Here is a 21,706-nt window from a genome sequence, read left to right as displayed (position 1 = left end):
CATACTCTCGACTCTGATCTCCAACATCTGAAATCCTCACTTTCTCCCAATTGATCTTCCAGAGTGTTCTAACTCCACCTACACTGTGGTATTTATATTCAGTGAGGCACAGCTCTGAGACATCATCATAAGTTTGCTGCAAGGTTTTGAAGTGCTTCCACAATGCTGCTGTTCCTCTTTTATCCGACCCAAAGATGTGTATTACACGGACTAACATTAAGTGTTCCTGTCTTTGCCACAGAGAATTATTTTGAGCCCCACAACTGATTGAGGCACCTATCACTTATACTGCCAATTCTCAACTTCATAGCTCCTAATGCAAGTTCTTAGTTTAATTTCATACAAATCATGATTTCTCATGTATTCTTCACGTGAAAAATCACTGTCTTTTGCATATCAGGTTTTGTTTACTATTCTAGAACCTCACAATCTCATCTCCCTTGTGTCCAGTTCAAGATTTTCTTTCTCTTTAACGTTGGAGATCAGATGCAGCGCTGCTGCTTCAATAACAAAGAAAGAGATTATTTACGCTGCTCACTATTTTCACTTGCTCTGAAAGCTACTGAAAACTTGCAAATGCAGTTCATACTTTCCCAATTTTCTGCAAAGTTTCCAGCCTCCAGACTGCTGAGTGAGAGTTCTCCCTTCTCAGCAAGAATATTAATGTTAATATCTGACATACTTCACTTCACAGCTTCAGACTGCGATTCTTCACCCATCAGCGTAACTTTCATAAGTTATAGGAAGTGAATTAAATGCTGAGCTTTCATCGAATAATGGGTTGAATCTCCCCATTTTCAGATTGAGTCCAAAAGCAGGAGAGTTTCTGAGAGAGAAAGCCAGGGTTTACAAAGCCGAGAAAGGAATCTTCTGGCAATCAGGCAGCAAAACTTCCCTTTGATGTAACAGCCCAGTTTACTTCAATCAACATTAACCTGGCCAAGGAAACACTGACTACACTATTAGAAGATCCAAAGACACATACACCAAACACCACTAACTTCATCAACAAGGAGAATATCATCAAGCTAGTAGACCTATGCCTTACCACCCACTTCACCTTCAACAACAAAACTTACAGACAAACCAATGGAACACCCATGGGATCGCCGATAGCAGGGTTCTTAGCAGAGGCAGTAATGCAGAGACTTGAGCAAACAGCTCTGTCAACCATCCAACCAAAACTCTGGGTCCTATATGTGGATTACACCTTTGTCATCACTAAACCAAACAAGTTAGAGGAAACCTTCAAGACCATCAATAATGCCATTACTGGCATAAAATTCACTACAGAGGAGGAAAACAACAACAAATTGCCATTCCTAGATGTCACAGTAGAGCAAACAGCCAATGGGGAACTTCAAACCAGCGTCTACAGAAAAACAACACATACAGAACAAATATTGAACTGCAGAAGCAATCATCTCAACACCCACAAATGAAACTGCATCAGAATATTATTTCAATGAGCCACCACACACTGCAGCACAGAGGAACTACGCAGAGCAGAGGAAAATCACCTATATCGTGTATTCAAAAAGAATGGGTACCCAATGAACACAGTCCGCCGATTTCACAGCAACAAACCCAAACAAGCAGACAAACATGTCTAGAAACCCTAGGCACTCTCCCCTACATCAAAGACATCATGGAAATGACTGCCAGACTACTCAGACCCCTTGGCATCATGTTAGCCCACAAACCCACCAACACATTAAAACAGCAGCTGATGAACTTGAAAGACCCCTATACAGACAATGAGCAAAACTAACGTCATTTACAAAATACCGTGCAAGGACTGTAACAAACTCTACATTGGACAAACAGGCAGAAAACTAGCCACCAGGATACATGAACACCAACTAGCCACAAAAAGATATGAGCCTCTCTCACTAGTATCCTCACATACAGATGAGGAAGGACACCACTTCGACTGGGACAACACATCTATCCTAGGACAAGCCAAACAAAGACACGCATGAGAATTCCTAGAAGCATGGCATTCCAACCGGAATGCTATCAACAACCACATCGAGTTCGACCCCATCTACCACCCCCTGAGAAAAGGAACAGGAAGTGATTTCACCACAGGAAACAACATCACTACAGGAAATGACATCACCAACCCAAACATATAAATAGAAAGCAGGAATTTTCAGCATTGCTGCACGTGAGGTCCACTGAAGGTGTTACGTAGTAAGGTAATGAACCGTCTGGAAATGAATCTTTCAGCTCAGTGAGCAAACCTATATCCAAAACTTCAACCTGAGCTACAAATCTTCTCAAAAATAGTGTATTGTCCTTTCTTATTCTGTCTGTACGGTAACCACACCATTCATCTTCAATTTTGTTAAGCTATTGTAATGGCTCTCAATTTTTTCTATTTTCACACAAGCACTCACATCAAAAACATCTCTCGCAGTTGCTTCCTTTCCCAACCCATCTCCATCACTTCTATATCCAGATCACCTTGATTCTTTCTAGTCCATTATCCACCTATAATCTTTGATAGTCAGCTTCCACGTTTGATACTCAGCTCTCCAGTAATCTTTCTCAACTTGTCCAATGCAACTGTCAGACAGCTTCTGCAATATCTTGGATGAATCTTAATTTTATCCAACTAAACTTTGAAAAGATTACAGCTCGTCCCAATCCTCAATTCTGACAGAAAGATCATCCTGTCAAAAGCTCTGCTGTTATTTTGTTCAAAGTCTGATGTGTTCTTGGATTTATATGAACACTGAGACTGGGTTCCTACTGAGAACATATAGAAGAAGAATTATTTCTAGAACAACTAAGTATATTACAATTATATCATTGATATAGTTTAAGCTTAAGCTAGTTTATGATTGACTTGCTTGTCGGATAAAAAGACCAGCAGCAGCAATGCATGATGGTTTTAATATCTTCATGCAACAATATCACATGAGATAAATAACAGTGGTATCATCATCCAACTCTCCCAATAGGAACATACTTCCCTGATCTTAGATACATGCAGGATCACAACATCCCCCTTTTCATTCAAATGGTAGGATTTCTGATGAAAAACATATGCATGGACACACATCAAAAATGACAGAGATGCTTTTGCAGATCTGATCTTTACACATTGCAATGCATTTCAGTGAATATGTACAAGACCAGATTGTGTTCTTTGGATTTTGCTGCATACTTCAATGTGCCGTCTGCTCCTTTAGGTTGGTATGAACAGTTTATTATGGATATATTGTCTTCTGGTATTAATAAAATAGTTCCAATGTATGAATCATCTTCTAGTTTACTTGTAGATTATCATATCCAATTTGAACTTGTCTTTTGTTCTGTCCGAGAATAGACCATTGCTCATTGTAATATTATACGATCTCATTGAGCACATTTCCATCATTCCACATATCAATGTGTTGGTGTTATTGCTTTGTACACTTACACTTTGTCTGAATGAAGCTGGGATAATTATGTATATAAAAGCTGATAGACCTGCGGAAGCTGGAAATCAGAAACAAAAACAGAAATTGTTGGGAAAAAACTTAATAGATCTGGCAGTAAAATGTGGAGAGAGATCACAGTTAATGTTTCGGGTACAGTGACCCAAAGACCCAATTTCAGTTTTTCTTTCTAATTATCTATATGCTGTTCAATCAAACTTCTACACCACTCTCTTTATTTTTTTCTACAAGGAATCAGGTGCACCCAGTTGGTTAGGAAGCATATGAAACAAAAGGCATGTACAACATATAATCGAGAAGTCTAGTATATAACTAACTTCATAATGAGAGGATTCAACATAAAAATAAGGATGTTATGCTTTAGTTAAACATGCCATTGGTGACAGCACATCTCAAATATATATATATATATAGTTTCATTCTCCTTGTTTAAGGAAGGATGTAAGTGTGTTGAAGTTATTTCAGAGGAAGTTTACTAGATTGATAACTTAAATGAGTGAGTCATTTAATAAAGGTAGATAAAAACAAGCTAGGTTTGACAGGCACTGGTTTGAGATTACTTGCCCTTAGTCACTCTTTTTGGACAGAGAAGAGGAGAATTTTCTTTTTGCCTCAGAACTTTGTGCAGCTTTCAAACTCTCTGCCTCAGACAGCACTGGAAACAGATTCAATATTTTTTAAGGCAGAGGTGGATAGATTCTAACTTGACAAACCGATCAGTTATGATCTTGTTGAATGGAGGAGCAGGCTTAACAGACCAAATGATCTACTTCTGCTGTTTCATATGTTCATAGGTATGTATGTAAATAAAACGAAAAATCAAGCCTGTGAATTCTGAAGATTACCCTAACCTTGAGCTTATCTTCTATGAGATTAAAGATCTGGAGGGCATATGCTTAAGGTGAGAGCGGCAAGGTTTAAAAGGGACCTAAGGGGCAATGTTTTCACGCAGAGGGTGGTGTGTGTATGAATGAGCTGCCAGGAAGTGGTGAAGGCCGGTACAATTCCAACATTTAATTACAACGTCTGAATGGGTATATGAATAGGAAGGGTTTAGAGGGATATGGGCCAAGTGCTGGCAAATGGGATTAGATTAATTTAGGAAAGCTAGACAAGTTAGATTGAAGGGTCTGTTTCTGTGCTGTACGTCACTATGACTCTATAACTATGACAGTATCTGTTCAGTATGTTTCCAATTGTTGTCAGAGAAATATGAGGAATTAATTCTTCTCAAGCATTCACTTCCTTGAGTATTTAAGAATTTGGCTATTTTGATGTCTTGATCATCAATTTGTAGATCATTGATGTATTATTCTTCATTTCAATATTTAGAACACTGCTAAAAGATCAGTAATTTGCCAACATATGTTGAGGATTTTACTCACCATTGTGGCTTATGTATCGTATCTTTGCTAATCTGCACTGTGTTCACTCTTTCTTGTCATCTTATTGTGCTGGGAGAGAGACTGTTGCAGCTGTAACGCAGAAGATCCATGGTTGTCTGGAGATTACACTGTTAAATTCAATGAGAGTTAAGGTGATCACATTTAGATCAGATGGATTTCTTTCAGTAAAGGGTATTGGTGAACCAGATAGATTGGTACAACTATTTTAAATAGTTCATGGTCGCCATCACTAAGACTCACCTTTACGTATTTTTTAAAACTTGTTAATTGCATTTGAATTCTTCTAACTGCTTTGGTGGGTATTGAACCCTCGGTCTCTGGATTATTAGCCTGGTGACATTACCACTGCACTACCATCTGATGCTAGAATGTAATTAGTTCAATTATGAGGAAAAGTTTCACAGACTTGTGTTCCCTTTAGTTTGGAAGATTGAAGGGTGCACTAATCTAACTGAGTACAATCATAACCAATGTCAATATAGAACAGTAAAGCCAAGGAACAGACCCGTCAGTCCACCATGTCTGTGCTGATCTTGTTGACATTCTAAACCAATCCCATCCGACCTGCATGTGGTCCATATCCCTCTTATCCCTGTCTGTTCATATGTCATATGCCTCTTAAACATTGCTAGTGTATCTGCTTCTACTACCTCCCCTGGCAGCATGTTCCAGACACCTACCATCTTCTGTGTAAAAAAACAAACTTTCCTTGTACATCTCTTTAAAACTTTCGCCCCCTCATTTTCAACCTATGACCCTAGTTTTTGACATTTCCATTCTTGGAAAAAGACTCAGACTGCTCACCCTATGCATGCCTGTCATGATTTTATATGCTTCGATCAGATCGTCCTTCAGCCTGTGACATTCTCATGAAAACAATCCAAGTTTATCCAACCTCTGCTTATAGCTTCTCCTTACAGATTCGTACACTGCAGCTTTTATCTTCTGTAGAGGATTCAAGAATTAAGAAGAAGGCATGAGAAAGCCAAGCCATTCAGGAGTAAAGTGATGAAGCATGTCTTCATATAAAAGCAGTAGAATTCCAGATATTGATAGGTTAACTAAGTGGGCAAAAATTGCCAATGGAACATAATGTGGGAAAATATGAAGTTCTTCATTTTGGAAGGGAGAATAAAAGAACAAAGTATTACTTAAATGGTGAAAAGCTGCCACACAAAGGTGCTTGGTTGTACTTCTGAGTGAAATATAGAAAGCTAGCATACAGACACAGCAGGAAGGCTAATGGAAAGTTGGCCTTATTTCTAGGGGATTGGAGTATGAGAGCAGGGATGTCTTACTACTATTGTCCAAGGTGCTGGTGAGAGACCACATCTGGCAGTTTTGGTTTCCTTGTTCAAGGAAAGATACCATTTCATTGCAAGTAGTTCAAAGAAGGTTCACTGGGACAATTCCTGATATGGAGGGATTGTCCTATGAGCAAAAACTAAACAGGTTTGATTCCATACTCACTGGAGTTTAGAAGAATGAAGTCTCATTGAAATATACAGGATTCTCAACGGGTAAATGCTGACAGGACGGTTCCCCTCTTGGGAGAGTCTAGGACGAGAGGGCATAGACTAAGAATAAGGGGAAGCTAATTTAAGATTGAAATGGAAAGGAATTTTTTTCTTTTACTCAAAGGCTTGTGAATCTTTGAAACTGCTTGCCACAGAGAGCTGTGGGGGCAGTGTCCTTATGTATATTTAAGGCTAAGATTGATAGATTTGTGATCAGTAGAGGAGTTGAGGATTACAGCCGAAAGATGGGAAAGTAGATATGAAGAATGTTGAATCAACCATGATCCTATTGAATGGCAGAGCAGGAACGAGGGGCCAAATGGTCTAATCCTGTTCCTATTTCCTATGGTCTTCTGTACAGCAAAAACCTCAAATCACTAGAAGAATATCATCAGTGTGGTCTCCACAAAATCCTGCAAATCCATTGTTGGGGTAGACAGTCCAATATCAGTGTTCTCTCTCAGCCCAATGGCCCTAGCATTGAGACACTTGCGACTGATAATATGCCGCTTTGGGCAAGCCGCATCATGTGCACGACTTCCAAACTAAACTCTGTGCTGCGAGCTTCGTCACGACATGCAGTTACCAGGAGGCCAGTGGAAACACTTCAAGGAGGTCCTCAAAGCATCCCTGAAAACATACTACATCCCTATTGGCTCACGGAAATCTCTTGGCTAACTTGGCTGGAACTGGAGAAGAAGTGAATGGGAAAGTGCTAACCATTGAATGTCTGCAATAGGTCCAGGTGGAGGCCAAGCACAAACAGTGGGAGAAGTGAGTGGGAACCCAAAATGTCTCAGCTGCTCACCTTTGCAAACACCATCTCTCTTACCTCCAGCAAAACATGTGGATCCAGTATTGGACTGTTTAGTCACCTCAGGACTCACAACTCTGGAGTGTAAGGAAGTCATTGATGGTTCCAAGGGTCTAGTTAAGAAAACTAGCCTGCTCCTGCTGCAATAGCTCAGACCCTTGTACAGTACAATATTTTACAAGCAAGCCCTAAAGAAACTGCTGCTTACTACATCTATAAACTCTCATAAGTATTAGTTTAAATAAAAAAATAGGAAATAGTACTAACTTATTTTAAAGTCACAATGTTAACCATATCCTGTTGGTTATCAGTAGTTTCTTAAAGGAGGGAGGTGAGGTGAGATGCAAAGATGTTTGTGAAGGAATTACTGAGCTTCCTGGAATATCAAAGATAAAGCTGCAAATGGTGGTGTGAAGGAAACAGGGGATGCAGGAGGTCAGAATTGGATGACAGATTTCTCAGAAGATTGTCGAGCTTTATACGATAACAGGAGTCAGGAAGTGTGAGGCTATGAAGAGATTTGAAAACCAATATTTCAACACAGATTCATTTTGTGATGAATGGCTCAGGGTTATAAACAGATATACCACTGTTACCTGTAATTGTTAACTTTTTCTCTGAGACTCTTTCTGAGCTTCATCAAAGTCAGATCTACATTGACAAAATCATGCTTTCAGAGGAATTCTATGTCATCAAAACTTATAGTAAGATTTTCAACTCGTTTTGCATTGGAATAAAATTGCTGTCACGTTTTATCTTTTATCCCTAAAGTGGTGTTTAGCCTAAAATAAAACATCTGGTGTAAACCTGACCAACATTCCATAGCCTCATGAATTGTTCACTTATCTAGGGTTCCAGCAGATTCCCAGCTAATTAAAGTCATCCTTTACGAATATCCACAATCTGTATGTTTGTATGCATCACACTAAGTGGTGCAGGCAAGTCTCTTTTCATTTGGGATTTAGCTATCAGAATGTAACCTGCTTTGCTGTGCAGTGCTATTATGAGCTGAAGTATTGTACACAAAGCTCTCCTTCAAGCAGTGCCAGCAGTTTTAATAAATAATTAAACTGTTCTTTTGACTTTTGAATTTGAAATTCCCTGAGCTTGAGAATAGATTGAAGTGGCAGAGAACAGCTGTAAATCATTAATAATCTAACCATACACAGTTGGCCTAAACCACAATCTTATAAACATGAACACATTAACTGTAAATACAAGAACCCTTTGTGTTTCACGAGAAGCAGCCAGGCTAACTCTTAGACCTTCAGTACCACATTGTTAGAGATTCAAACAAATTCATGTTCAGCAACAATTATTCTGAAAACAAAGGTGATGTTGCAAACGAAAGCTCTCATCTATCCAATTAAATGTCTCTTGCTTAAAGAGGTGGAAGAGACACAAGGAGCCAAATGGCCTCATCACCTACTGTAAGATTTTATGAAATTTTGCCTGTTTTGTTGGCAGAGTGAAGGATATTTTCAGGAACTTGGAGCAGAGCAATCTTCAAAGAATGGTGCGACTTAACTACCATCATCATAAATAAAAAGTTATTGAGCAACATGTTTCAACACTCAAGTCAAGAGATACACACATTCACCTTTAAAATCCAACTCATTGAGTCTCAATAATTATTGGAGATGACTCACACAAACATGTGTCAATGTCAGGCCATTTTGAAGTAAATCACTAACATAAAACAGGCAACTGTGGATGCTGAAAATCTGAACCAAAAACAGAAATTGCTGGTCACTGGAATGGAAACGTAACTCTGCTTTCTCTCCATAGATGCTGCCAGACCTGCAGAGTTTCTCCAGCAATTTCATTTTTTGTTCCAGTAAATCGCATTGTCTAAATGAGGCAAATTTGCTGCGATTATAGATATTCATTTCCTTTTTTCATATTAACTCTGAGGTTACAGGGAGAAAAGGGAAAATAATGAAATTATTTTCACTGCAATAAAATATTTAGGTACCAGTGATGAGCTGAGGTGACACAATTTTCGTGAAGCAATTTCAAAAAAATGATTTTAACACCGATGGAATATCTTTGCCAAACATTTATTCAAGACTGCTTCCCTTTGATATAAAATCAATTCCAAACAAAACTCATGGAACTACAGTGAAGACAAAAAGAAGAATCTGCCACAGATGTTCTTATTAACATTTGAGCGTGCCAGAAAATCCAATAGCTGTCAGGTACTTTTTTTCCCCAGAAAATATATTTATTCATAACGTTTATGAAAGTACATTCTCAGACAGTTGACCTTACATAAAGTGCAAATGAGATCAGTTTCTCTCAATACACGTGGCACTCTGAAATGCCTCAGCATGTTTGCAATTGCAGCTTTTATTTGTAATGTTTATCCCACGTCGAACAAACAGCATGAAAGATTCTAGACCTCTTTATGTCCCACAGCAGAATAACCTTAGAAAGTTGCCTTTTCTTATTGCACATCTGGGGCAACTGACTCAAATTTTAGTGTCTTTGTCAGCATGTAGCCCTGTGCTAGTCCAGTAGCTATCTGGCACTTTCTCATATTCTGTGGTGTCTTAGCTTTTCATAATAATGACAATCACAGTGATAAACAATTTCATCTAGTCCATCCTGTAAGACCAATTAACGCAATGAAGAAGCAAAGCTGCAGTTTGTCATTCAAGTTGATTGATTGGATTGAGTGAATTTTGATGAGGAAGAGTGACAGCTCAACCTGATCCAGTTCTTAGCAGGCTGGACTGAGACATTATTTTGAGAATGGGCCTACTGGCAAAAGTCAGCTGATTTTAGTATTATTGCCTTGAAAGCCAATGTTTTTAAATGGCCAAAAGGCAGTGAATGTACCCAGGCACAGTGCCTAACTTAACTAGCCTCTTGTCTGAAGGTGGCATGTTGAAACAGCCATTCCCATCACATCATCTATTTTGCAATATTGGTGGCATCCATTAGTCTCGTGAGCCCATGGATCTGCGCCTGGAATGTCTTGGTGCAATCCTTGTTGGTAGAGCAGGATCTGTTGTGGCTGTAGAGACCCACATGGGAATTGCAGCCTTGGCTGCAGTGACTGCACTTGAAGGTGCTGTCCTCCAGTGTTGTCTTGGTGCTGTTTTCTTGGTGGGTGCACTTTTCTTCAGCAGAAAGCCTCAGCTTCTCTTCTCTTTGTAGACCTATGCGTAATTCCAGCCCCCAGAAAGAGCGATCGCTTTCAAAGTGCTCCCACCTCTTGACATTCATGTTCAGTGACTACATGTCTCTCTTGCAGACACTTTTGAAACAAAGAAGGGGCTGCCTTTGTGCTCTCTTGCCAGGGTCCAGTTCTCCGTAGTGCAAGTCTTTCGGGATCTTCCCGTCTGACATGCTGTGTACATGGCTCAGCCAGTGGAGACAGCATTGTTGGAGCAGGGTGAAGAAGCTGGGTATCTAGGGCATGGGCCAGGACCTCATTGTTGGTGACTCCGTCAGTCCACTTGATGTCCAGGATGTGCCTCAGGCTGTGAAGGTGGAAGGCGTTGAGACACCACTCTTGTCTGGAGTAGAGGCTCCAGGTCTCGCTGCCATAAAACAGTATGCTGAGGACGCAGGTCCTGTCGACTGCAACCTTGGTGTGCATCGTTAGCTTTCTGTTCTCCCAAGACTCTTTTTGTCAGCTTGATGAATGTTGAGGCTGCTTGTCTGACCCGTCTGTTGACCTCAGAGTCAGGGAGAGACTGTCCATGGTGGTGGAGCCAAGGTATGTAAACACGTGGACTACCTCCACCTTGTAGTTGTTGATGGTAATGGCAGGGGGATGCTCAGCGCCTTGACTCAACACATTGATCTTCTTCAGGCTGATGACCAAGCTAAAGTCCTGCAGGCTCTAGAGAAGCTGTCTGTGAGGCATTACAGTTGCTCGCCCAAGTGTATTGCCAGTGCTATGTCGTCTGCAAACAACATGTCCCCGATGAAAATGAGCCTTGGTTTTCTCCCTCAGCCAGGACAGACTGAACAGCCTCCCATAATACATAATTTTGTACTATATAATAAAATGACAAATAATCCTAACTTGAATGACATGAATTCACAGAATCCCTACAGTTTGGAAGCAGGCTTTTCAGCCCATTCCAATCCTCTGAAGAGCATCCCACCCAGACCCATTCCCCTACCCTTATCCCTGTAACCCAGCATTTCCCATGGCTAATTCACCTGACTTGCATAGGCCTGGATGCTATGGGCAATTTAGCATGGTCAATCTACCTAACCCACTCATTTTTGGACTGTGGGAGGAAACTGGAGCACCCAGAAGAAACCCATGCAGACACAGAGAATGTGCAAACTCCACGCAAACGGTCACCCAGGGGTGGAATCGAACCCGGTTCCCTGGCGCTGTGAGGTAGCAGTGCCAACCACTAAGCCACCGTGCCACTACTTTGAACCAAGGTCAGTTCTGAGCCTTCCCATAGTTCCAACAGAACAATCATTGCCTGAGGATTTTCCAACCAAACCTGTTTGCCCTATTCAAAACCCATTTGTAAATTGTCAGAAGTCTAATGTGTTAAATTACCAGCCACATTGTGCACTGCCTTTCCTTGTAGGGAAACTGGGACAAGGAATGTGGAGTTCAAATGGGTGTGATCTTCATTTATAGCCCAGTTAAGACGGAGCGAAGGAAGAATTTCTTCTCACAAAGAATAATGAACATGTGAAATTATATACTTCAAGGGCTGTTGAGGTGGGTTGTTAGGTTTATTAAAGCTGCAATAGATTTTTAATCTATAGGGGCACCAAGGGTTACGGGGAAAAGACAGGAAAGGGCAATTGAGGATTGTCAGGTCAGTCATGATCACATTAAATGGTGGAATAGACTCAATGGACTGAATGACCTGTTTCTGCTTCTAAACTTATGGTCTTATAAATAGTGACATGGGAGTGAGAAGAGAAAGAGCTGAATGCAGTTTCTGGATGTCCATGTGTGTTGCACTATCAGTCATACCCACTTCTAAGAATATATGGTGATCTGTTAGCACAAGCTCATTTAAAGATCCTGTTTGAAAAATAATAGATCAGTTTTAAAACTACTTGAACATTTGTTTTTAGGTTTTTGTTAAAAAATTCTTTTTCAGCAGTTATTCTGTTTTAGAGCAAACTGTTATTACAATAGTTCTGCTACCTGACCTCTTGTTGTACAGTTTCATCACTGTCAATAATAGATGTCCCCAAAGGAAATCTCTCATCTCTGCTTTCAGTAGAAGAAAATGAAGAGCTGAAGAGGAAAGTGGGGGGACTGCTTTTTTCCATGCATCTGCTGCCCTGTCCTCTTGGTGGTGGAGGCTGAAGATTTGCAAGGATCTGCCTAAGAAGCCATGGGGGCTTTCTGAAGCTCGATCTGTAGATCTGTGGTTCACTGGTGTTGGGGAGAGTATACTTCTATGGCGGTGGAGCATTGAAAAACAGCCTGTCCTTCTCCGCAGTTTTTCCAGTGAATTTTATACCTGAACTTATAATTTGTAGCTAATCTGTATCCATATTGGAATGTTGACCCTCTTGTCTCAACTATAAAGTCTAACAAGGATCCAGTTTCATATACTGTCTGTATGCTGTTTCAAGTAGATCTGGAGTGGTAGTATGGGTGCTACCATTGGTAGCAATATCCTTGGTTAACAAGGGGAAACTCTGTTGTGGCTCCTGCTCTTCATCATTCCATTCTTGCCCCTCCTGTAAGTATGCTGCTCTGGTCAGTCATTGATATAATATTTGCACAGTCAGTTCTTTTGCTCTCAGTTAATGTGTGTCTTCTAACATGGTAAGGAAAAGAGATAGGAAAATGTATCAGTTTATTTTAACGTAATTTTTTAATGGTACAATAAACCTCACTGGCGGAGTCTGGAAGGGAAATATTTGGGCATGTTGTAAATAATTGGCTAGATTTGTCCTGGAGAGAAATTCACTCACTTCTTGCCATCTTAATAATTTCTGTTCTGAGCAAGATGTTCCATTGGGTGACATTCTTGACCTGTTACCCATTAAGGTCCTTTAAGTGACCAATTATTGGCCACTTACAAGTTCAACTCAGCTCGTCCCTGATTATCTGTGGTGAGCAAGAAATGTGACTAGTTTCAACTAGGAACCCATGGCAACCTGTCTGTCTGCCTGCCTGCCTGCCTGCTGGGTGGGAGGTTAGACATCCAGTTGCCCTAATCTGGGGAAAGTCCAAGTGAGAGTGTGCCTCCAAAACCCCCTCCCTGCCCTTTCCTCTGATGTTTTATTCATTCTTGGGATGTGGACATTGCTGGCTGGCCCAAAATTTATTACCCATCCCTAACTACCCTTGAGTGGTGAGCTGCTTTCATGTACGTCTGAAATCCATTTGCTATAGTTAGACCCACAGTGGAACAAATAGCAGGATTTTGACCCAGCAACACTGAAGGAATGGAGACTTCTTCCAAAATCAGTAGTGTATGGCTTGGAGTGAACTTGCAGGTGTGGTGTTCCCATGCACTTGCTACCTTTTGACTTTCTAGATGGAAGTAGTCATGGGTGTGGAAGGTCTGCCTAAGGAGCCTTTGTGAATTACTCCAGTGCGTCTTGTAGGTAGTACACACTGATTCTATTAAGTGTCAGTGGTGGAGTGGCTAAATGTTTGTGGATGTTGTGCCAATCTAATGGACTGCTTTGTCCTGGAGGCTGTCAAGCTTCTGAACTTTTGTTGGAGCTGTGCTTATCCATACAATTGGGGAGTATTCCACCACATCTTTGACTTGTAGATGGTGGACAAGCTTTGGGAAGTCATGAAATGAGTTACTTGCTACAAAATTCTGAGACCGTGACATACTCTTTTAACTACATATTTACGTGTTGTTGTGGTTCTGTTCGCCGAGCTGGAAGTTTTTGTTGCAAACGTTTCGTCCCCTGGCTAGGCGACATCATCAGTGCTTGGGAGCCTCCTGCGAAGCGCTTCTTTGATGTTTCCTCCGGTGTTTATAGTGGTCTGTCCCTGCCGCTTCCGGTTGTCAGTTTCAGCTGTCCGCTGTAGTGGTTGGTATATTGGGTCCAGGTCGATGTGTTTGTTGATGGAGTTTGTGGATGAATTCATAATTCATACCAACCACTACAGCGGACAGCTGATACTGACAACCGGAAGCGGCAGGGACAGACCACTATAAACACCGGAGGAAACATCAAAGAAGCGCTTCGCAGGAGGCTCCCAAGCACTGATGATGTCGCCTAGCCAGGGGACGAAACGTTTGCAACAAAAACTTCCAGCTTGGCGAACAAAACCACAACAACGAGCACCCGAGCTACAAATCTTCACACAAACTTTGAACTTATTTACATGGTTCAGTTCAGTTTTTGGTCAATGGTAATGTCCAAGATGTTGTTATTAACGGATCAGGAATAGTGATACCATTGATGTCAAAGGTCAATGGTTAGATTCTCTCTTGTTGGAGATGGTCTTTGCCATCTTCAAGAGCGGTCTGGTGAGAGTTAAAGTGCAGATGGCAGGGTTCTAGATGAGTTGAAGGTTGGAGAGTGTGTTAAGTGTGAAGAATAATTAAGGAATAATGAAGTCTAGAGTTTAAAAAGGCATTTATGAGAGTTTCAGCCAAACATCACCTGAGGCAGATTGGGATCAGATGATGTTTTTGAAGTGGAGTAGTGTCATCTTGTTGATGGAGTGGATGTTCGGTTCAGAGGTTAATGTCAAGCTCAAACAGGATGCCAAGGCTGTGAATGGCCTGGTTCAGAAAGTTGCCAGAATCTATGCTGGTGTTTGTGGTGAAGGTTAAAGACAGTGTTTGCTGTCTTCCTGATATTTTATTGAAAATTCTGCTCATCTAATATTGAATGTTTGATAGTCAATTTGACAAACTCAAAGGCAATAGAGTGTTCATGAGGAATGATAGTGAGATGGAGTTGAGTATCGTTTCCATGCATGTAGAAATTGAAAATCTTTTAGTTGATGTCATCTGAACTTCTTGTTCTGTTTTTCCTAACATCTCTCTGACACTGAATAATCAATCCTTTGCTGAGGCCTCGACATCTTCCCTTTACACTCCCATCTTGATTATCTTCTACCTCAACATGACACTGAGCTCTTCATCCAAAGCCTGCACCTTCCATTCACTATTCCAACAGGAATCTGTGTCCTGCACTGCAGACCCTTGCTCCCTTTTTGAGAATGATTTTATCTCCTGAATCCTGTTGTGTTGTGCTTTGTCTTTAAGAAAGTTCAACTTTAAGGATTCCATATGCTGTATGTATACAATGTTGTGATCCTGTGAGTTGGCTTTGGGTTTGCAACCTGCATGCGCACACTTCAGTTGGTTTATTAGTTATGAAGCAGACGTTACGGTAATAAACTAACCTGTGGAGCTAATTCATTTCTGATGAGCAATTTGACCATTTTCATGTTGGACCTCAGCTGGAATATTGTGTACAATTCTGGGTCCTGTGTTACAGGAGATTTAGTGGTAAATTGTAGAGAGGAAAACCAGATGTTAGACCCTTGTGGGATGCTGGCAAAGTTGACAAAGTTCAGACACACATATTCACACTTATGCTTGATGTCCTTGAACATACTTTGTACAGATATAAGCTCTGAGGTGACCTGTTGTGCTAATCGTGGGAATTTATGATTTGCACTATCCACGAGTGATGGGATTTGCATCAGCTGCCTGACTAGCCTGAGCAAATGTTAATATTAATTAGAGTCACATTGTCCGCTAAACAAATGAATATAAAAATAATAAAAAGAAGCATAGGAATAAATAGATATATTGTGTGTGCCTATTAAAAATGAGGGTGGTCCAAGGCAACATGACAATAGATATTACATTAGTACTGAACATTATCCCAGAATCTGGCAGGATATTTCACTTATCTATAATGAAAGTTCATTTAAGAGCCACGTCTCCATTTCAGGGACAATTGTCTATTCAGCTTCTAAAAGTTCATTTTGATGGTTTGCCAAGGCTCCTCACTTATCAGATTGGATTTTAAAAAGCTGTGGTCTTGTTTCATGATCAGCCAACTTGGAAACCTCTCTTTGACCTATAATTCATTACAACAACGCTTAGTGGCTGAAACTTCTTAACATGCTTGTAGAAAATATTGAACTGGCCAACATTGCTTCAACTGATCTGCACGACAATTGTTGTACAACAATCTATCATTTCAGAAAACTTCTGCCTTCAAATTTTGCTTCACTCAATTACTCAAACAGATTCCCTTTCAAAGTGAACACAGCAATTCCCCACAGGACTCCCCCAAGAAGAAATGGACTATTAAACTGGAAAAATGTCACAGTCAATCAAGTCAGATGATGCCTATGTGAGGTGGAGAAACCTTGTACAATTTTGCCTCCCTCATCTTGACCTCAATTGAGACCAACCAACTCAATAGCACACCAGGATCCAAAACTGAGACTCTCTCATTGGTTCTGTGGGGGCTTTATTTGAAACAGCTCCAAAGTTTATGAGAGTATCCAGATCACATGGGTTATTGGAGACATTGAGCACCATGCTATAGTGTAAAAGAAAGTGAAACACAGAAACACCTGTTCTGGTCTAAACTGGACCAGTGTACATCATGGAATATTAGATTAGATTCCCTACAGTGTGGAAACAGGTCTTTCGGCCCAACAAGTCCATACCGACCCTCCGAAGAGCAACCCACCCAGACCCATTCCCCTACATTTACCCCTGACTAATGCACCTAACTCTACGGGCAATTTAGCATGGCCAATTCACCTAATCTTTGCATCTTTGGACTGTGGGAGGAAACCGGAGCACCCGGAGGAAACCCACGCAGACACGGGGAGAATGTGCAAACTCCACACAGCTAGTTGCCCAAGGCAGGAACTGAACCCAGGTCCTTGGCGCTTTGAGGCAGCAGTGCTAACCACTGGGAAAAAAATGCGTTAAAACATGGAAATGGTTAAACTGGTCCAACATAATTTTGTACACTTTTCTGTACTGGACATAAATGAGTTTGGACTGGTACCAAATTTCCATGTTTTACTGTGATTTTGTTTTCTTTCACATGCCTACAGCCACCTGGTTTTGGCAGAAAATAGCTGCAAGGCACCAGAATTTAGTGGGATAGCTTGTGCCCAATCTGCCCAGACATCCCATTGCCAAATCCATGGAAACCATTTTAAAGCAGTAGGCCTCTTAGCTATGCAAAATAGGCATTCTTGAAAGACCCCACTGAGAAACCAGTTCAGAAGTCATATGACACCAGGTTAAAGGCAAACAGATTTATTTCGAGTCATAGAGTAATACAACTTTAAAACAGGCCCTTCAGCCCAAACTGCTCCATGATGACCATGGTGCCCACTCAGTTAGTTCCCAATTGCCTGTATTTAGTCCATATCCCTCTAAACCCTTCCCATCCATGTACCTATCTAAATGTTTTTTACATGTTGCTATTATGCCTGCCTCAACCACTTTTTCTGGCAGCACATTCCATATAAGCACCACTCTCTGCAAGAAGAAGTTGCCTCTCATGTCCTTCTTAAATCTTCTCCATTTCACCTTAAACCAGTGCCCTCTAGTTTTCACTTCCGCATCTCTGGGAAAAAGATTACATGCATTTATTCTATCTATGCCTCTCATGATTTTATACACCTGAATAAGTTCACCCCTCATTCTCCTACGTTCCAAGGAATAAGGTCCTATCCTGGTCATCCTCTCCCTCAAACTCAAGCCCACTAGTCCTGGCAATGTCCTTGTAAAACTTCTTTGCATTCAGTTTGACTATGTGTTTCCTGTAACAGAGTGACCAAAACTGTACACAATACTCCAAGTGCGGCCTCACCAACAACTTATACAAGAGTGAGAGGAGGAGCCTTGCCTGATGCAGGAGCAGCACTCTGAAAGCATGTGATATTAAATAAACCTGTTGGATTGTAGCCTGGTGACACATCACTTCTGACATTGTTCACCTCACTCCAACACTGGCAGCTCCACATCAGAGAAACCAGTTGACAATAAGCAGTGTGGGTGGCCTACCCTGGTTATAAGTCTTCAGCATCCCTGTGAGCATCAAAGGCGTGCAACTTTTAAAAATGATATGACATAAAGGGACCAGAGTTGCCCTCTGAATGCAGTGGAAATACAGAGTTGGCTTAGCTCCTAAGATTAGCTGTCACCTGTCTTATACCTCAGCCTGTCCTTGAGGTCAGGAGTCTATGAGGCCGATGGCCCACCGTTAGTGTCATTGCTGTTTGTGGAGTTGTAGCCAGCTCTAGTGGCTCACAGGGAGTATGCTAAAGAGGAGAAAAGCCAAGTGCCACCAATTCATAGGAGGGTTATTGCATCTATTAATTGTACACGCTAAACTCCAGATAGTGTACCCAAGTTAACCGCATGCTACAGGCTTGCTATTAAAAAGATTTTTAAAAGTACCAGCTAAATTCTAGAAAATCCACACTGAATGAAACTCTGTCACAATGATAGAAGGCTCATGTTAACAAAAGCCAGGCCTAACTGTGTTTGAAATATACCAAGCAAATCATGTCTTTCACTGACAGTGTTTACGCATTACAAAGACAAAATCTTAAACCATTCATAAAATATTCAGTGGTCATGTTTTTAAAAAGCACTTACAGAGCATGGAACTTAGTTAAGTCTGTTTGAGAAGCAGCCACACATAATCACTATTGTGAGTAATCTGTGGTTTCAGAAAGCATTTTGTTGCTTTTGTTTAAGTTTAAATCACTGAGTGAAAATGAGGGGTTGCTGTACAAAGACTTGCAAATTAGATTTTTTTTTATTTGGAGTTTATGAAAATCCTGTCTGAACCATAAAATTTCTTGGCAAGGTAGTTCTGAGTTTTCCTCAGAGTAAAGCCGAAGTGATGCATTGTGTAAACAGTGAGATCCCACTAGACCCAGCATTGTGCTTTAATTGGTCTAAATCTCAGGAGCAAGTCAAAGATTGGCTCAATCAGAAGGAACAAAGGATCATTGCACATTCAGCTATAAAGGAACAGCAAAAAATAATCAGTAGGTTCCTTGGGGCTGTCAACTCTGATACTGGACATAAATGAGTTTGGAAGCTGAAACAGAAACAAAGTTATCTTAATTAATTGAGGAGAGAGGAGCTGTAAGAGGAGAATGAATAGTCCAAAAGGGGAAAGGTTGGGGATTGAGTTTAAGAGTAGCAAATGCCAATCAATGTGCACAAATTCAGGGAATGAAGAACAAATACTGGGAATGAAATATTGACAGTACTAAGCTACAGTATGTACTACAGTCTAGCACGAAAAATAGAAAGGTTTCAACTGTAGTTGAGTATAACATGAAGATTATGCTTAGATTTATGTTAGCATCTGCAGCCTCATAGTCAATGCCTCAATGTCTTGCTCTTCTTTATCTCTCTATGTCCTCCAGTCCTTCAACCTTCCAACAACTCTACATTCTTCCACTAAATGGGTATATTCTACCTATTGCTGGGCATGCTTTCAGCCATCTGGACCTAAAACTCTTGATTTCCTTCCCCAAAGCTCTGCGTATCTCCATCTCTATTCCATCCATTAAAATCTTCCATGAAACTTCTTGATTTGATCAAATTTCTGGTTCCTTGTTCTAAGCATTCCTTCTGCTCATTGTCAGTTTTGTTTGTCTGGTTATGTTCCTGTAAAACACATTGGAATGGCTTACAGCTTTGAAAGCCTCAATATAAAACACAACTTCATGTTAGTAGTTCATGAAAACAATCAGCATTCAGCAAGAAAGTCAAAAGAGGCCTAGTGCCTGGCACAAGAAATGAGAGAAATAAAGGAAATCAATTTTTCTTTCATTTTTATCGAACTGTTGTCCAAAGTGTTACTTCCATAAAATAAAAGCTCAGAAAGCAATATCTAGACTGATGAGGAGGAAAGGCCAACTTCAGCAAAGGCATAAAAGGAGTATTGGTGGATGGTTGCTATCACACCCCTATTTGATTTTACTGTCTATTGATTTGAAAGGGAAAGAAAAGTGGGTGCAGACATTTAGAGGAAGCCAATTTGTCTCCTGTAAACGATAAACTGTATTTCCATTATATCCAAACAGAATTCTAGCATGACTAAAATATTTGAATTCTAGATAATTTTTCTGACATGATTTTTTTTTCAAAATATAAATTTATGTTTCTACAGGGGTCTGATGCCCAAAACACTGGATGGACAAATCACCATGGAGAAAACACCAAGTTACTTTGTTACTAAGGAGGCAGCTGCCCGAATCTATGCAATGTCCAAGGATGCCAAGCTAATAGTGGTGGTTCGGGATCCTGTCACAAGGGCGATTTCTGACTATACACAAACTCTCTCAAAGAAACCGGATATCCCCAGTTTTGAGAGTTTGGCCTTCAAAAACAGGACTACAGGCCTGATCGACACTTCATGGAGTGCTATTCAGATTGGCATCTATGCCAAGCACCTGGAGAATTGGCTCCTTTATTTCCCAATGGGCCAGATTCTGTTTGTGAGTGGTGAGAGGCTGATCAGTGACCCAGCCGGAGAACTAGGCAAAGTACAAGACTTTCTGGGTCTGAAGAGAATCATCACCGACAAACATTTCTATTTCAACAAGACCAAGGGCTTCCCCTGCTTGAAGAAGCCAGAGGGCAGCAGCAAGCCCCACTGTCTGGGCAAAACTAAAGGCAGAACCCATCCCAACATTGACCCAGAGGTCGTTCAGAGACTGAGAGACTTTTACCGGCCTTTCAACATGAAGTTTTACCAAATGACAGGACAGAATTTTGGTTGGGATAACTGAAATACTAAGCATGTAAAATATTACCAATAAGACTTTTTGAGTAAAGTAATAAGATAAAAAGATATACTGAGTAAATTTGGACGTGATGCTGTTGGAAGCAAGGCTATTTTATCCTGATGTTCAAATATGCATTTTTGCATTATTTATTTAAACTATTAGCTACATATTACAAAAGGTTATAGAATGAGCACTCTAGCACATTTGCATTAGAGTTCAGTTTAACTTGGAATTATTTAGAAGTTTTTGACACTTGTTATCTCAAAATTATAAATCTTTTCGCAGAAATTGTTATTTTTACAGAGTTGCTAATTCTTTGTATTATCTTAATATTTTATTCACAGATTGCTTTAACTGAGGGTGCTATTTTCTGTATTGGGTAATTTCTTTTACCTCATTTATGAGTTTTTGAAAGCACACATTTAATAAAGGTTACGGGTATTTATAACAGTGTCATTTGCAATCAGCAGTCACTATTTACTTCAAAGACATGGTATGACTACATCCTTGCCTGTTTATGTGAGTGATTGTAAACTTTTGTGAATGAAGCAGTCATTTCAGAAATAATGGAGAAAGTTTGGTTTTAGCTCATAAATGAGCATGAAGATAGTGATGTGGAATTAACTCGTGTCCAATTGTTACAAAGTAGGTAACACAAAAACATTGTGATGTTACTTACTGTAACAATTCGATATCCAGCACTAAGTGCACTGTTCAGTGGCTGCAAGCCAGATCACAAGGTGCAGAATCTTGAGGGGTTAACAGGAATTCTCACTGGCCTGGAA

At 40.5% G+C, this 21,706-nt stretch overlaps 1 protein-coding gene across 1 annotated transcript in view; it reads left to right on the top strand.

Annotated features, from left to right (window-relative positions):
- LOC122562344 (heparan sulfate glucosamine 3-O-sulfotransferase 3A1-like) overlaps nt 1-21,373 on the top strand; it is a 156,528-nt gene extending 135,155 nt beyond the window's left edge. The window contains exon 2 of the mRNA XM_043715221.1: nt 20,303-21,373. Coding sequence (XP_043571156.1) covers nt 20,303-20,924 — 622 coding nt within the window. The 3' untranslated portion in view covers nt 20,925-21,373. The remainder of the gene's footprint in view (nt 1-20,302) is intronic.
- The last annotated feature ends 333 nt before the right edge of the window (nt 21,374-21,706 follow it).

This window comes from Chiloscyllium plagiosum, chromosome 24, assembly GCF_004010195.1.
Source record: "Chiloscyllium plagiosum isolate BGI_BamShark_2017 chromosome 24, ASM401019v2, whole genome shotgun sequence".
NCBI lineage: Eukaryota > Metazoa > Chordata > Chondrichthyes > Orectolobiformes > Hemiscylliidae > Chiloscyllium > Chiloscyllium plagiosum.
The sequence above is the reverse complement of the archived record's forward strand: the minus strand, read 5'-3'. Positions and strand labels throughout refer to the sequence as shown.